The 17,730-nt window shown below is 40.7% G+C and overlaps 2 protein-coding genes across 2 annotated transcripts in view; one reads left to right on the top strand and one right to left on the bottom strand.

Annotated features, from left to right (window-relative positions):
* The first annotated feature begins 375 nt into the window (after positions 1-375).
* abcg8 (ATP-binding cassette, sub-family G (WHITE), member 8) lies at positions 376-10,205 on the top strand. Its single transcript, XM_071480176.1, has 13 exons — positions 376-511; positions 2,200-2,301; positions 2,410-2,557; positions 3,131-3,369; positions 3,576-3,708; positions 4,007-4,276; positions 4,418-4,574; positions 5,697-5,798; positions 5,914-6,113; positions 7,968-8,044; positions 8,274-8,541; positions 8,688-8,815; positions 9,145-10,205. The coding sequence occupies exons 1-13, from the start codon at positions 467-469 to the stop codon at positions 9,280-9,282; spliced, it is 2,007 nt and encodes a 668-aa protein (XP_071336277.1). The 5' UTR covers positions 376-466; the 3' UTR covers positions 9,283-10,205.
* A 1,159-nt stretch (positions 10,206-11,364) lies between these two features.
* Positions 11,365-17,730, bottom strand: part of lrpprc (leucine-rich pentatricopeptide repeat containing) — a 56,792-nt gene continuing 50,426 nt past the window's right edge. Inside the window, exons 35-38 of the mRNA XM_071480166.1 lie at positions 16,032-16,106; positions 15,403-15,487; positions 13,940-14,082; positions 11,365-11,663 (exon numbers count right to left, since the gene is read on the bottom strand). Of these exons, the coding sequence (XP_071336267.1) occupies positions 11,613-11,663; positions 13,940-14,082; positions 15,403-15,487; positions 16,032-16,106 (354 nt within the window). The 3' untranslated portion in view covers positions 11,365-11,612. The remainder of the gene's footprint in view (positions 11,664-13,939; positions 14,083-15,402; positions 15,488-16,031; positions 16,107-17,730) is intronic.

The raw sequence follows: 17,730 nt of genomic DNA, 5'->3' as shown, positions 1-17,730 counted from the left end.
TTGTTTCTCTGAACCCGTTCCCTGCACAGAGCCGCAGTGGTGTCTCTCAGGAACCATAAACACACAGTGAATGTTGCGTTATCTCAGAGAACTTTGATCTGGAGTTGTATAAAGAAGAAAAAAAAAACCCACACATGCTGAGTGGAGTGACAGGCTGTCAGCCTCACCTCAGTCCTCAAATCGTGCACTGTGACCAGAAAAGCTGTGACTGACGGGACAGAGCAGGTGAAGAACTGACATGGCATGAACTTGGGCGCTTTGAGAGAAAACGCTTGTGAGCTGACACAAGAAGGAATCTTCAGCTGGACTGAAGTCAAACTACAGAACAGGGAGAAGAAACAGTGAACAGGAGGGCAGCAACAGCAGATACCCTGAGAGAGAACGAGAGAGGATCCTAACAGAAGAGGAAAAAAGGGGGGCATTGACCTCTCGACCCTACAAACATCAACCAGCACTTTACATCATCATGGACACAGACAATGGCCTCAACTACACCAAAGGCTCCTCGCAGGTCAGTCTGTGACATGGGATCAAACATGTTACCATTTTTAGTCTCTTAAAGGTAAATGCACTGAGGAACATTAGTTAAATCAAAACCTTGTGTAAACTTTCTGGTGACTCTTCTTCTTAAAGTTTCTCTCTTTGACTGCTGGATAAATGAACTTTGTGGTGCCTAAATCTGACTGATTATAATATCAGTATGTTCTGAACGTTTCTATAATGTTATAAAAAAGTGGTAATTTATTGTTTCCTCACATAGTTCCCCAGTTAATTCAAGATATCAAATTAGAGAAAAATGACTATGGAAATGACAGTGGCTTTAATGTTTCCTTTTAAAATGACAAACACCGAAGTAATTTATTAGTACTTATCTAGAAAATATATAATATTTTAATATATGAATGAATATGAATTAATTTTACCATGAACGCTTTAATTGTGATAATTGATGCATATTAGTAACTTAGTTTTTTTCTCTCTCTATTGAATTTCATATTCTAAAAGTTACATATATATATTTTTTTTTATTTTGTAGAATGAATGTGCAGCTTTAGGTCACTGTGTCCCAGTTTATATTCCCGTTTTCCTGTTTTTCCTTCAATGCAATTACTTGAGAAAATTTTCCTCACCCAGCATCTATTCAGCATCTATTTTCTCTACAATAATTTGACGACCTTTGTAATTTTCTTGTGACCAGGACACTGACTTTAGCAAAACCGTACTTTACTAGATGAGGGTGGTTAATTGAAAACAATCAGTCCTCTAATTATTTCAGTTTCATCTGAAGTCTGGTTTATTTTAATCAGAGAAATATGGTTTCAGTAGGTCCTGCTCTGCTCTTTCAGTTAACACATCTGGAAAGAACAGCTGCATAAAGAATGACAACATTTTGAATGTCTGAGTACGCTGTATGCTAATGTGCTAGAAAAGCCGCCATGAGCAACCTTTTAACGTGACAGCTACAGTATAAACAATATAACCTACAGTACAGTAAATTGTACAGTATATACAGTAGATTTGGTGGGAACATGTGCACCGTGGTGACACATAAAATTATATCTTTATTTTATTGGAGAGATTTAGGGATTACATAATGATAATACTTGGGTCATTTTCAAATGGACTCTGGAACCACAAAAGGTCTCAGGGAACTATTTGCACATACAAACACACAAGCAGATGCGTGCCAATAGATGATCACACATGCAGATGCACACAAGCTCTGACATACTCACATGCTCGCCCATGCACACAGTGATCATTAGATAAATAATTGAAATTGTCCAATAAATGAATTTATAAAGTTCAAATTACAGATGTGAAGATACTATAGCACTGCAAAGGTTGATTTTCACTAAGTGAAGTATACAAGCAAAAAAAAAAAAGAAAAAAGAATAAAAAAGGTAAAACGTGATTATTAATTTTGCTAATTCACAAAAGATTTTTGTTCTTTTAAGACCTAAGTGAATGCTGCGTTTGTCATTTGTATTGCTGTTAATAGCTTAATGCAGTGTTGTTCCTCATATTTATTTTAAATCTGTTATTCTGAAGAGAAGTAAATGGTTTGTAAAGAGTTTTATCTGCACCTTTACTTTCATAGTTTGTCTCTCAGTAATGATACAGATACAACTAAAAAATTCAAATGGGTGTGTCCTTGCCTGCATGAAACTCATTGACCTGTCTGCTACTCTTTACCAGCATCAAGACACAGAGTTGTTCTCGTGTGAAGAGGACAGCAGTCTCTACTTCACCTACAGTGGAGGGTGCAACGAGCTGGAGGTCAACAACCTGCACTATGTGGTAACTGATGGATACCTGCTCGGCTTTCTTAATTTTAACCTCTCCATGTAAGTGCATGTCTGTGTGTATTGTAGTGTGGTGTTAATATGTGAATGTGTGTATTCACAGGTGGACACAGCGGCTCAGATCCCCTGGTATGAGAGGTTGTCAGAGTTCAAGCTGCCATGGGAGATAAATGGAAACAAGCAGACGGCCATCAACAAGCTCAGCCTCCGAGTGCGCAGCGGTCAGATGCTGGCTGTCATCGGCAGCTCAGGTGACACACACACGATGCAATACAAACGTTACTGTTTCTAGTCAATGTAATAAATGTAATATCCTCCTTGGATAATGTATGTCCATCTGCCTTTCTGTTAGTTTAGAGGGGAAGTCACTCTGTGGTGGAGCCCATGGGACATTGTTGTCTGTTATTTTAATCGTTAACAACTTTTGTATGTAAAATCGGATTAAACACTAGCAAATAAAGCTGTCAAATAAATGTTGTGGAGTAAAAAGTACAATATTTCACTCTAATATCATTTCTCAAGAAAAAAACAGCTACCTAAGAAAATATTACTTGAAAAAATGTGCTTAAATAAATGAGATGTTATTTTGCTTTAAACTCAATTTGCATGAACTAGAACGAAAAGGGAGAAAAAATCTGCCTCTTTTGGAGGCTAATAGACGTCCTAGAAATCATGTCGAGGACACACAAAACTTCATCAAGGTCACACAATCAACCCTTCTCCTGAAACTGCTTAGCTTATGTTCATATTTTGACATGTATAGTGAAGATTGTAGTTTTGTTGGTAGTGAGACCTGCTTTAAATGTGTGATCATCTTCTCTCAGGTTGTGGTAAAACATCTTTGCTGGACATAATAACATGTCGGGATGAAGGCGGTACAATGACGTCCGGTGAGGTTCTGATTAACGGGAAGCCCAACACGCCACAGCTGGTGAAGAAAAGCATCGCTCATGTCCGCCAAGACGACCGCCTCCTTCCTCACCTCACTGTCCGGGAGACTCTCGCCTTTGTTGCCAAACTGAGGCTCCCCACCCACTTCACACAGGCTCAGAGGGACCAGAGGGTAACATTAAGTCCAATAAATAAACAGGATGAATGAATGTACAAAGCATGAGGATATTATAACCTAGACCGAGTCTAAAAAACAAAAGGTCTTCCCTAGTCACCTTTTACAAACACTCATATTTATTAAATACTTAATGATTATCAACTGCTCTGTGTGCTGGTCATTTAAATGACAAACCAGGTCTTCTGTATTTCCTGTCACAGGTGGATGATGTTATCGCAGAGCTGCGGCTGCGGCAGTGTGCACACACCAGGGTGGGAAACGACTACGTGAGGGGTGTCTCTGGAGGAGAGAGGAGGAGAGTCAGTATAGCTGTCCAACTTCTCTGGAACCCAGGTGAGACACAGCCTCTTAACTCCCCTCAAGCTTTTATTTTGCAGTGTGACATAAGATGGTACATTTCCCCTTTGCACACAGTATAATCCTTCCCTCTGTCTGCTTGTTATAGAACAGTTTATTTATCTAATTTTACAAAGTTCAGCGAACCCTGGACCAGTCTGGATCCATTCTGCGGTGCCAAAACCCCTGAATGAAGAGTGATCATCAGAATTAGGACAGGAGGGGACAGCTCAGACCAGCAGGCAGAGGGTCAGGCCTTTGTATGGACTGTAGAACTGGTCTTTTTACATTCCAGGTATTTTGATCCTGGACGAGCCCACATCAGGACTGGACAGCTTCACAGCCCACAACCTGGTGATCACACTGTCCCGCCTGGCCCGGGGGAACCGTCTGGTCCTGCTGTCGGTCCACCAGCCTCGATCAGACATCTTCCAGCTCTTTGACCTTGTTGTCCTGCTGTCGTCGGGTTCAGCCGTTTACTGTGGCGCTGCTCGTGACATGGTGCCTTACTTCACCGCCCTGGGATACCCCTGCCCACGATACTGCAACCCCTCTGACTTCTATGGTTAGTGTGTGTAGAAAACTGTCAAAAAGGCATTAAGTGCTTTTCTTCTAGGACCCAGCTATGTTTAAAAAGTTATTATCACTCCAACACTCAATGCTAACTGTGGCAACTTTGTTGGTGTGTGTGTCTGTGTGTGTCCAGTTGATTTGATCAGCATTGACCGACGCAGTCCAGAGCAAGAGGCCGAGTGTTTGGAGCGGGCCAGAGTTCTGGCTGAGCGGTTCATGGAAAAGGTCAGAGACACAGACGATCACATGTGGAAACCAGCGGGGACCAACACAGTAACACAAGCTGAAAGGTAGCCGTGTGTTTGTGTGTCTGTTTAAGTCTGGCCTCTTTTCTTCTCCTTTTTGCAGCTCTACACATTTGAGCTGAGAGAATAATGTCCATTAATCAATTAGTCAAAACACCACAAGATTAATTGGCAATTATTTTTGATAATCATTTAATAATTTCAGTTTTTTACATTAAATCTTTGTTTTTTTGGACAGAAGAAGCAAGTGGAATATGTTGTCTTGAGCTCTTGAATATTAGAACAGGCTCCAGCACTATCACAGAACGATTATGATAATTGGCAGATTGTGCAGTAATGACGCATTAATGAAAATGAATGTTATGTGTAGGGCAGCTAAACATTCATATCCTTTTCCCACCTTTCTCTTTTTTCCATTCATCTTATCTTTCTATTTCTTATCTGTTTCTCTCACAGGGTCGGGTCATTATCGTTATTTTACCAAACCATTTTTGTGCACTAGGCTGAACATAGTGTATCCAAAATAAAAAGGTTACTGTTCTTCAGGCCTTTTTGATTACAGTTGAGAGGTAACCCTGTAAATCTTACAGCCAGAATGAATAGAAGAGATACTGAACAAAGGATACAGAGGCACAAATATGGTGGAAATGCAAGCTGCCTTTTTTGGCATAGAAAAGGGAATCTAATGCCTGTAGCGTTACCTTCTGCGTGTTGGAGCCATAACCACAAGTCTGAACTCATTCTGTGTCAACAGCTGTTGCAGTGATACGAGGAACCTGAAGTGTAGAATCAGGCGACTTCGAGCTTTCCAACAATGTTCAGTTTTTAAGGTTTTAAGCCTGAGTCTGGTAGAGACCAAAACAAACCAGAAGTAGTGCCACTAAGGCCAAAAGTGTTTGACTTTGTATTTTAAATGGGTAATTGCAATTCTTTTAGATATGGGAAAAATAATTCCAAAAAGTGTCCTACCTGGTTGCTACAGGGCATTTTTGAATTGCTGTGTCAGTCAGAAAGATGGTTGCATGGTTAGAGTTTTTACCAAGCCAGCTGTGTTTTGAGTAACTTGTTTTGGAGGCTAAAAAAATCCTTAAATTTAAGTTTTAGCTGTTGACTAAACAAAACCCAAACTAACTCATTCATTGCTTTTCTTGTCTGCATCTCCTGCAGCCCTCAGCAGCCGGTCAGGGCAGGAGAAGAGGAAGTAATCACAATATCCAGGCAAAAAGACAGACTGCCGGGGAAACTTCACCAATTTACCATCCTCATCAGGTCAGAAAACACACACACACACACACACACACATACACACATACACAAATATATTTTACAAATGTATTTTATCACTCAAAAGAAACTCAGTCTCCTCTCCTTTCTTCTCCCTCAGGCGTCACATGTATAATGACTTCAGAGACCTGGTCACCTTATTGGTCCACGGCTTCGAGGCCCTCCTCATGTCACTGCTGGTCGGTTGTCTGTACTACGGGGCAGGAGAAGAGCGTCTGTCCATTCAGGACACAGTGGCCCTCCTCTACATGATCGGAGCTCTCACCCCATTTGCTGTGGTGCTGGACGTCATAGCTAAATGTGAGTAATTAAAGGAGCATGGAAGTAGCAGTCAGTCTGCAAATCATTCAACTAGTTAATAAAGTTCACAGTCAAATTCTGACTTCTATGACCTCAACTGCAGTCAGCACCAACCTTCAGTCTCTGCATCCGAGCAGATAAAAGATACTGATATATTTCTGCTGTTTAGTTTAAAGCAAGTTTAGGTTTAAGTGATGTTTTATATTTGAAATGGGATGTCCGAGGAAATCATTACTTTTTTTTTGTTTGTTTTTTGATCCAAACAAAAGCCCAGATTTGAGAATAGGTGATACTGACACCGAGTTTCCTTTTGCAAAACAGCAAAGACAAACACCAAAAGGTCCTGTGGTCTTCAAATTCTTCATACAATCATCAGTGTCACATACTGGTGTCTAAACAGAAAATACTGCAGCAAAAACCTCCCCATTCAAGGCAGATGACAGACAACCTTCAAAAATAAAGTTTAAAGATTTGTATCCCCATTGTAGCTATTATAATATTCTCCCCGAGGAGACACTGTGGATAAAATAGTTTGTGTGACATATCCAACCTTGGGAAAGTAGTTTGACCTGGACATGAAATTTCATAGTGTGTGTTCTCATTATAATACCACAGTGAATAAAAATCATATTTCTATTGAGGAAGAAAGACCATGGGTACTGTTGGATGGGCTCTGAGTTTTATATGTCTTCTTATTGCACAGTGATTGAATTTCTCTTTAACATCTGTGTGAAAAGGAAAGAGAGCTGTGTGAAAAGATCCAGAAATCATTAAAGGTGAATACATTTAAAGTTGGGATTATAGAGAACATAGTCAGCACAAGTGCATCCAATCAATGGAGAGAAACTGTAACCAAACAAAGCAGGACGAACAGCGAGGCACAGATATGAAAGCCAAAGTTATCACTAAAGTATCAGACAGATTTGTGATAGAGTGGGACACAGAGTTCTTGGACCCAGAGTTATATTATATTCAATCACAACAGTTGCAGAGATAGCAACACTGAGTGAAGCCAACAGCCATTAAAAGTCAAGTTCAAGTCAGTCAGGTCAAGGTTGTGTGACAGCCAGAGTTATAAAACTGATTCAAAGTTAACTTATGACTCTGAGTTAGATACTGTAACACTGCCTGGACAAGGGATGTAGAAAATCTCTGAAAACCCTTTGGGTCTGAAATTCACATGATACACAACATCCAAACACACAAACACGTTTGCACATGAACCATAGGTCTATCTCGTTGTCAATCAGCCATGCTCTTTGTAAATTGAACTGATGGTTGGTTATAACTCTTCATGCGTGTTGTTATATAAAACCAAGCCACATTTCAGCATCATGTTTGGTTGTGTTTTATTCTCCCTGATGGGAAATGAAGCTGTATGAAGTGCACTAAATAGTTACCTGTGATAATAATTGGTTATGAAGCATAAAGCAACTACTTCCATTCTAGTGTTGACCCTTGACCCGTCTGAAGTGAAAGTCAGTGACGAACTTTGAGCAAAAGTTACTTTGAACGAGTCTTTGCAGCCCTTTATCAATCAGTTTCACCACAGAACCTCACAGATTACACTGGTTAGTTAACATATTTCACACCTTCACAATCCTAATAAAATTGGGGCATTTTGTAGCGGATTTTATAGCTAAACCCAAATTCTAAGTATATTTAATCCATTCTAAATTTAGACTGTGACTATTCACTCCAAATAAACCTTCATTCTCAAATAGTCCTTGAATTTTCCTAAAAAAGGACAGAGTGCAATACATTCATATTTGAAGCTAATAAGAGACTTTGCATCTTTTGGCCTGGGATACCAGAGGTTATAATGTTGTACCTTCTGTATGTACTCACCTGCAGGTCACACAGAGAGAGCCATGCTCTACCACGAGCTGGAGGACGGCATGTACTCTGTCACCTCTTACTTCTTCGCCAAGGTAAAGCACAGTGATAAAACTGCATCTCCAGTAGGGGTCAGCTTCGCTCCACACAAGAGTCACACTTCAGTCTTATGAACCTCCGCAGTAACCTGGCACTGGAAAGCACAAGGGAAATGCGATGTACTGTATGTGTGTGCATGCAAACACACCAGCCAGGATCAACACTGAATACAGTATGTGTGTGTTTTTGTGTGTATTTGAATGGATGCATTCTCCACGTCTTCAGGTCCTGGGGGAGTTACCAGAGCACTGTGTGTTCACCTTGGTCTACGGTCTGCCCATCTATTGGCTGGCCGGGCTTAACGAGGCGCCGGACCGTTTCCTGCTCAACTTCCTGCTGGTGTGGCTGATGGTTTACTGCAGCCGAGCCATGGCTCTGTTTGTAGCTGCTGCACTGCCCACCCTGCAGACCTCAGCCTTCATGGGCAATTCATTGTTCACTGTCTTCTATTTGACTGGAGGATTTGTCATCAGCCTTGAGAATATGTGGCTTGGTGAGGAGATAGATTCATTGTTCTCAGTTAATTAATTAATCGTCCTTGGGAGGCTGAAGAAAACAGCACGTGTGAGGATAGACTGCAGCTCGAGAAAAGAAAGCAGTAAGAGATGTTCACTCCTGTGTGTGTTTCTGACTCCCCAGTGGCCTCGTGGCTCTCGCACGTCTCCTTCATGCGTTGGGGTTTTGAGGGCATGCTGCAGGTGCAGTTCAGAGGAAACAAGTACCCCGTCAGCATTGGAAACTTCACCATCCAGGTTGACGGCATACGTGTGAGTTAAAAACACTGTAATTACACTTACAGTGTACGAAAGTACATTTTTCCACATAAAAAAAAATGAACTGATTTGTGATAGAAGTGATAAATGTTGACAACGGCAATTTTTGGTTGTAGCTTTGCCATTTTATTAGTGATAAACTATGATTTATTTACAATGAAGGACGTTTTTCAAAACCTTAACTGTGATAACGTCCTATTTATCCACTGATGTTAAATGTAATCTGAAGGCAAGCTTGAGGACAGTCTGTAACTCAGCTCAGTGCTGTACATGGACAGACCAACACGTCCAACATCCTCTAACCCTCTCCGTTTGTCTTTCAGGTGGTGGAGGTGATGAACATGAACCAGTACCCTCTGTACTCGTGCTATCTGGTCCTGCTGGCAGTCTGTCTAGTTTTCATGGGGCTTTATTACTTGTCTCTAAGATTCATCAAACAGAAGTCTAGTCAGGACTGGTGAACACATCTGGACCAGTTTCAACAGTTAGACCAAATACCATCGGAAATCACACACAACATCAGGAGAGTGTTTGACTTTAGGAAGCTTTTTTTTTTTTTCTTTTCAGCGGTGGAAGGAGATAATTTGGGCTCTAGGTCGACTGGTTCGACACTGAGCTCTCCATCATTTGGTTTTACACTTCTTGTTAGGATGTTTTCTAGTGAAAAAGTGCTTAATTCAGGGAAGGAAAGCAAGATAAATGTATAGTTTTTTCATGTTCACAATGATTTCAACATCAGCAACTCCTGCACTCTTTTAAATACAAAAGGCATGAAATATAATCTCAGGGACTTTAGCACGGTGTAAAAACTCTTGATGTATGGAATAATTCATGATTCGTCTTATATTTGACTATCAAAGCAATCTCAACATGCACCACAGTTTATATATGGGAATAATTAGTAAAAAGAGTTGTAAGCACTTTGTGTTGGGCGAGGAAACATTTGTTGCAGTACCACTGTTTGCTGCTGGGTGGCAGCAGAGCACTGCAGTAACACCAATGTTAAGATGATGGAATTTATTTTATTTTTTCCCTCTCTCCCTCTCTTCTCTGTCTTGGCAAATGATTAGAGTGCCACTTTGGCAGATATCCATCTGCAGCTTTTGCTTGTTCCAGTTTCAATCTTCTTTTTTCTACAGCTTTATCTTTTTTGTATATGTAAGGTTATTAAGCTTAACAATGTGTGTGCCAGTATAGGGAGCACTGAAAAAAAAAAAAAAGTAGAGATATAGTAAGTCACACTAGAGAAAAAGAGCTTGTACTTGTTGTGTCCTCACAGATTGAAGATTATGTAAGCTGTGTGTTTTTGCACTGGTGCAAAAGCCTGATAAATATTTCACCGAGATGGTTTGCATCCAAATTAATAAAGTGTTAAATCAAATTGCTGTACTTGAGTGTTTATTTTTGTCTTCATAACCTCTGCCGTCCTTCATTCATTTACGTGTAGTTACATGTAGCTGTTCAGTTTCATTAGAGTGAATGTTATTGATGATGTGATTATCCTTCACATTCTGGTGGTTCTTTCATCACAACGCAAAACCCTTTAAAAAGATTCTTCATGTGAATGAGATTCTGTTGTAAAACTCATGTTCCCTGATGATGGTCACTTGTTTTTAAGAAGCATGAACACTGCTGAGCTCCACTGTTCTGAGGGCAGTCCAAACTTATTGATGCAGTTTTACCTATCCATGTTTTTATAAACGATTAAAAAAAAAAAAGAAAAAAAAAACATGGCAAAATTATGGGTTTTATCCCTGGATCATAACAAAAGTTCCCAGTGACCATGTTACTTCTGCATCTTAATTTGCTCCGCTACGCAGCCTGACCTTCTGACGTCAGCTAATACTCAATCTTCTTGGGAAACAAGCAGTGTGTGTTATCTAACTCATGCCTCGGCCTGGGTCAAGAACAGCTTGTGTTACATGAAACAGGAATATCTGAGGCCAGTACTGGAGAGCACAAAGAGTTCAAAACCAAGCAGAGGAGCAGTGCAGGTAAAGGGACAGAAGAGGCCGGAGGACAGGGTTAGAAATCAGCGCTGAATCTGAACTGATGCTTGTGATCTTTTGCATCTGTCATGTGTGATAACATTTTATTGTAAACCAAACACATGCAGATGTTTTCAGAGCACAGGTAGTTTAAATCTAATCAAAAGTGAGGATGTTTTTTGTTAACATTTCCATAGAGTAAGAGAAAGGAAAAGGCATTTTCACTTGGTAAAAAAACTTTATTAAAGCCAACATAAGCTGTGGCTCAAATCGATACTGTACGCTAATTCTAAGCAGGTGCTGGGAATGTGGTATATTCACAGTGGGAAAGGGACTGTACTGTAAGCACGCATACAAAAACAAGCTTGACTTTTGAATGTGATTCAGATCCTTTACCTCAGTAAAAGTACCAATAACACAATGTGAAAATAGTCAAAGCACAAGTGTAATTAACAGAGTCATCGTTAGTGATATTAGTTACACTTGCTGTAAAAAGCTTAACTGCAGCGGCGAACACACGACACATTTAAACCACATGAAGACTCAGACACACAATCCGGATTCCTAACTTTGTTTATTAGCATAAATACTTCTGTACATTCTCAATATCTTCACCATCAACATTATCAATTTCACAGCGGACAAAGTTGGACACCCAACAGTTACAACACATAATACTCCAAATTTCAGCTCAAACAAGTTATATAAAAAAAAGGTTGAGGCAAAAGGAAGAAAACAGTGGGATTTGGATGGAGGTAAGAGGAGAGGAGGATGAATCTTTATTCCTCTGCTGTCGCCTGGGCTTAGTCAGATTTTGCCTCTTTCAGCTTGTCTGCATAAAACTTGAAGGACTCCTGGAAAGAGAAACAAAGAGAAAACGATTTGGCATCAAACATATTCCAAACAAAAGCAGCGTAAGTGCTCACCTGCCTCACACCTGCCTCTATCTCGCCTCTTTCCGAAAGTAAGCAGCAGCAGTGGAGCCCTCCTGGGTCTGTCTAAATAGTCTCCACTCTCCAACCAGGTTGTCTCGTTTCATCTTTAAATCCCCATTAATACACAAATAAGGGATTTGTAGCACACTCCCCGAACACACACTTTTCGCTCTCTGCCTCTGTTCCCGGCTAATTAATCAGTGTTTTCATCCAGACCAAAGTGTTGTGGTGGGTGTTTTCTAAGATGGGCGGACGGTGAGAGCTTTTCTGCAGATAACGCCAGCTCCTGACAATGTACGTTTGCTTATTAATGTAGTAATTAATGCTGATAAATAACTGTTCACAATAGAAGAGGAGAGGGGCTTTGGGACACCTTTAAAGCCTCAGTTCAGCCACATTACAAAAAGATTTCTCTCTAGATTTGACTTTATTCGTCAAGATTTTGCAATATCTCTCCCTGAGATTTGGGCCTGCATCAAAATACAGTGGAGCTGAATGAAAGTTTCATTTGTGGTACATATATAAAATAAATATATATATCCTGCTGATGGCAATCAGTGGATGAAGAAATAACCATAAAAAAAAGTTTCCTTTTGCGGTTTAAAAATGGGAGGTGTGACAATCACCGTGATAAATAAGAGAGTATCCAACATTTCACCTGTAGCCTAATCTAACACTATGTTCACGGTCAATGAGACGTGGTGGCAGGTAGCTATTGGTGGATGTTTCCAGTCTAAATTTTAAGAAAGTCCTGTTAAAACTCCTTTTCACTCACATTAAAGAATTACAAACTTTATGTCACACATGCTTTTCCTGCAGTGAGGAAAGGCAGATTATCTGTACGTGACTTGTCTAACCACAAAACTCTAAATACACAACCTTTATATGGATGGTGAGGAGAGGTGGGTTTCTACCTGAGAAACTATTCACCTTTCCCTCTCCTTGCAACTCCTCTGCTTCTCCTCTGCTTATAAAACCCAGCAATCACTGAACTATCCTGACATTCAGTGAATAATGCAGCAGCTCCTCTGCCTTCAGCCTCCTTTCTCCTTCCATCTTTGCACTGCAGGTGAGTGATGTGAAGGTAAGAGGGGCTTTGGACTACACCTGCCTCGAGGGGACAGCACATCAAAGTGCTGGGGCTGAGAGGGCTCTGCGTGTGTGTGTGTGTGTGTGTGTGTGTGTGAGTCCTCTGCCAAAAATAGGGCTACATCAACTTACAAAATGTGCAATGTGCTGAAATGCTCAAAAACACTTGGAGCCAGAAAAAGAGAGCGGCTATTGCAGTGACACCATCTCGCTTACACAATATATGTACCCTGTGACCGTGGGGCACGATTTCCGACACACACACACACGCGCGCACACAAAGTAACAAACACAGGAGGCTAGCTGCAGGCCTGTGTGTGCTGAGCTACTCTGAGCGGGCAGACTGCTTCTTCACATTACTATGGCACACACAGGCCGCAGCACACACACAATGGCACGCATTAGGACACCAGCCGGACAAGTGTCAGCACTGGTTACAGAGCTGTGGGCTGTGTGTTGTGTGTTTGTATTTGTACACAGATCCGTTCATAATCTGTTGTTCATGTCTGCATGGTTGCATCAGTATGGATAGGTGTGTGTATATCTATGTGTGTAACATGATTATGATACCTTATGAATTATTGATTCAAAACGTTAAAAGTTATTTGGGCTACTTTCCTTAGTGTAATATGGTGGCAAATTTATTTTTTAATACTTTTGCATTAAGGAAACGTGAAAAACATTTTTGTGGCACTTGACTGACCAGAAAAATCTGCAGATTAATCGATAGTGTAAATAATTACAACCTTGATTTCATCACACAATATGGTGAGTTGGATTTTTCTGCACTCCAAATGTCTGTGTGAGATCAAACTAACTGTTTGTATGAAAAACAGTTTCATTTACCAAGTGTAGGCTGATATTTTTCTCTCAGCAGCTCCCAGATCAGCCCTCACATACCACACACAATAACACATAACAACATTCTCAGCACAATCTGCTTCCTACGAGTTTTTAAGTGTGTTGCTCAAGGGCACATCACTCACAATTTGCTTGTGAAACTTATTATCAATGACTACACACGAAACATTTCCCTAAGACAGCACATTCAGACACATTTGAGCTGATTGTGTACAGTGTCTTCTTTGTGTGTGTGTGAGACTCACAGGGGGCTCAGTGAAGGGCACCGGCTCTCCTGCTGTGCGGTAAAGCCCAGCCAGCCGTTTGAGTGACAGCTCATCTACGACTATCCCCTCCTTCTGCATCTGCTCGTACAGAGCCTTGGCTGACGGTAAGTCCTTATCCAGAGCTGTCAGGTGAGAGGGGCAGAGAGAGACGCAGTCAGCAAATGAGACAAAAAAAATTCAATGTATCAAAATCTTATTTCAGTGTAGACGTTTAGAAAAAAAATGACAGTGTGTGTAAAAAGGATAAATCACATTTAATGGTGGTGGGATAATAGATAATATGTTTTGCTCATTGGTGCCAAAACCTGCTTTGCTCATGCTTTTCCCAGGATAATGCATAACCTCTTAAATGTTGCTAGCTGTGTGTTTAACAAGCAGTAGGTGGAAAAAAGAAGTTGTGTTAGGAATGTGTAGACCACTTTGTTTTCCTCCAGCAACGGTGTAATGATTCAACAGAAAAAAAAAAAAAACAGGCTTCACTGGTAATTATAAAATTCAAACTTTGCCCTCACTTTGAGAGAACTATTAAATTTAACATTTGAAAATAACAAACTTCATAAAGACGAGACAAAGGGACAGTAAAATCATATTTTATACACATTATCTCCCTTTTCAGGTATCTGAAACGATGACTGAAATCGTGGTATATTCATCATCTGTAAACCTGGAACAGAATGAATGTGTGTATCAAAGAGAAAAGTGAGAAGTAAGGTCACTACTGTCAAAAAAAAAAAAAAAAAAAAAAAAGGAAAAGAAAAAGTTAAAGAGATGAGAAAAGAAAAAAAACCCAAAGAGGAAGCACAGCACATGGACAGGGCAGAGAAGAGGGGCGAGCAGAGCATCACTAATTGTTTCCCCTATGGCCGCCTTGACCGACCAGCAAGCTAATGCTAATTAAATAGTCATGTCTGCTCATCTCTGGTGTGACAAGGTACGAAAGAGGGGAGACGGGAGGGTGAGAAGGTGAAGTGAGGGGGGGGGGGGGGCATGGATGGAGAGGGCAGGATGTAAGTAAAAGCAAGAAGAGGAGTATAAAAAAAAGAGTGAGAGACAGGAGTGAAAAGGTGGAGAGGGCAGGAAGTGATGGAGAGGAGAAAGAAATGTGGGGAGACAAAAAGACACGCTGAGTGGTGGACCGTGTTACGATTAGCACGCTAGGCTAGCCAGGACAGCTAACTCATTAGAGGACATGTGTTCTTCTAACCCCTGAATGTCTGTCTACACACACACACACACACACACACACACACACACACACACACACAGACACACTCTCTCTCTCTGACCCGATGCATTGTTAATGCGTGCGTTAATGTTGACTTAGCCACAGGCCAGCGAGTCGCCTGCTGCATTGCTAGCTGCTCCACAAGACCCAACCAGGCCGTGTGTGTGTGTGTGTGTGTGTGTGTGTGTGTGTGTGTGTGTGGGTGAGAGCGTCTTACTGTGACATTTCATCAGGTACGCGTACAGCACCTCCTTCTCGGCAAAGTCTGGGATCAGGCTCAGCAGGGCCTTGATCTTGCCCACCTGTGCACACAAACATGAGTTTACATATGAGAATAACGTGTGTGTGTCTGTGTAAATGACTGGTTGAAAACACAACATGAGAAGAAGGTTTTGTTGCCATGCACTGATGCTGAAGTGGCCTTTACAGTCAATCTGAAAATTGAGTTTTTGCTGTAAAAAAAAATTAGCATTTATATCTTAGATTTCTCTTGTGTACTTATTTGTTTAGTAGGAATTTGGTTTATGGAATTAAAAATATATACAATCTAGTGTTTATATTGACTTGCACAAAAAATGAGAAAGAATGAGAAGAGAATTCAAAGATAAAGAAACATAATTCAGTTCATCTGGGTCTAGTTTTTGTGGTTTTGGCCATAATTTCTATCATTTATGGCAACGTCACTACAACGTTGTCTTTTTGGTGACATTGTGGTATTCCCAGACCTCGGCGTTTTAATTTGGTTGATTAATTATTTTGTCTATTACTGACAGGAATCATTTAAAAAAGTTGGGAAAAACAAAAACAGACATGACAAATGAGAAGAAAATGAATGTGTGATTTCACCTGTCCTGGACTCTGAGCCGTTCGAGTCAAGTAGGACATCAGCACCTCCTTCTGTTCAGCCACGGCGTTACAGCGCTATGGTAAGACAAAAGGGACAAAAGACACATATGAGAGATAACATGAGGGAAGGTGGAAGGACAGTGCATTATTTTTTCCTTTTCCTTTTTTTTTTTTTTTTTTTTTGAAGTCGAGAGGACTCTCCAGCCCCCGCTCTTCACATACGTACACGTTCAACACACCCACACATTCATATTATCACCTGCACACCTACGTTCAGGTTAACTGTTAATTATGGATTTAATAACAGCTCCATTCTTTATGAATTTAAATGAACAGCGGTGACATCAGAAAGCATAATTATCATCACTTAGTCACACTGACGGCCATATATAGTACTCAGTGGAAATACAAGTGCAGCCTAAGCCCAAGTTGTTCTTTGCACAATTGTCACCTCTGCAGCTTTAAGGCTTAAATCGATTAGTGGAAGACAAGAGGTAAAAGAGACGATGGTCAACCGGCGAGAGGAAGAGAGAGAAAAAAGAAATGCAAATCAGTGTAGTTCTACTTTTTTCCAAGGTCATTATCAACTCAATATATCCTGACCAGTAGGGAATTTTTGCACAGACCCGAACAATAAATCATCTGATGTTCATGCTACAGAGAAGAACACATTTTGATAAGAACACAGTTTTGTTTTGGTTACAAGACACAACAATTGCAGTTTAAAATGTCTGTGATCTCTGGTGGACAAATTATGTTGAGATGGCACTTCTGCTTATACCTCATCTCAAACACATTTCACAAACAATTTCTTCTTACTCACTGACATAAACACTGATATAGGGCTGAAATTAACAATTATTTTCATTATCGATTCATTTTCTGGTTTTCTCCTTGATTAATCATTTGGTCTATGAAATGTCAGGCACAAATGTAAAGTACAGAACTAAAAGATGTTCAGTTTAATATCATATGTGAGAAAGACAAGCAGCTGATCCTCACGTGAGAAGCTGGAATCTGAAGATATTTAGCATATTTCGCAATTATTCAATTATCGAAGTAGTAATCAGTTAGTTGTTCTGTCAATCAACTAGTTGATTATTGAAATAATCTCAGTACACTAGACTAGACCTTAGAAATTGTGCACAAGTCCTGATCACGAAAACATGCATGCATACATACAATACACCGTGTATCTTAAAAGTGTGTGTGTGTGCAAAAGAAGCATTAACATTACTGTGCTTGAAGTAAGTGAGTGAATGTGTGAGAGAGAGAGTGTGTGTGTGTGTGTGTTCTCCTGGCTGAGCAGCAATGAGGTCCGATTACTAGCGAGTCGTAAACTAACGTGTTTCACTCCTTCTCCACCTCGTACAGAATTAAAAGCGAGTGGTCTGTAAGGCTTTTAAGAGAACAACACACTCACTCTCTCTCTCTCTCTCTCTCTCTCTCTCTCACACACACACACACACAGACAGTAAGCTGCCTGCTTTTCGGAGTCACTAAGCGGCAGAATGGCTTTAGCACAATCAGGCAATTAGACCAACACTATGCCGCTTCACTCAACTTTGCTCCGCGCTCTCACTCACTCTCTCTCCTCTCGTCTTTTCTCCCTCAGTACACCGACCACTCCCAAAGGCGACGCCACAGCCGCCCAGGCCTACTGTCTCCCCTGCTCCTCGCACATAACTCGCCTAAAAGC

The sequence above is a fragment of the Trachinotus anak genome, unplaced genomic scaffold (assembly GCF_046630095.1).
Source record: "Trachinotus anak isolate AG129_WGS33_773 ecotype Australia unplaced genomic scaffold, CSIRO_AGI_Tana_v1 ptg000007l, whole genome shotgun sequence".
Classification (NCBI taxonomy): Eukaryota; Metazoa; Chordata; class Actinopteri; order Carangiformes; family Carangidae; genus Trachinotus; species Trachinotus anak.
Note: the sequence above shows the minus strand (reverse complement) of the source record. Positions and strands in the feature narration are given on the sequence as shown.

Coding starts and splice junctions, on each gene's coding strand:
- abcg8 (XM_071480176.1), top strand. CDS start 467: ATGGACACAGACAATGGCCTCAACTACACCAAAGGCTCCTCGCAG. Junction 5,799..5,913: donor CAATTTACCATCCTCATCAG/GTCAGAAAACAC, acceptor CTTCTCCCTCAG/GCGTCACATGTATAATGACT. Junction 8,816..9,144: donor TCCAGGTTGACGGCATACGT/GTGAGTTAAAAA, acceptor TTTGTCTTTCAG/GTGGTGGAGGTGATGAACAT.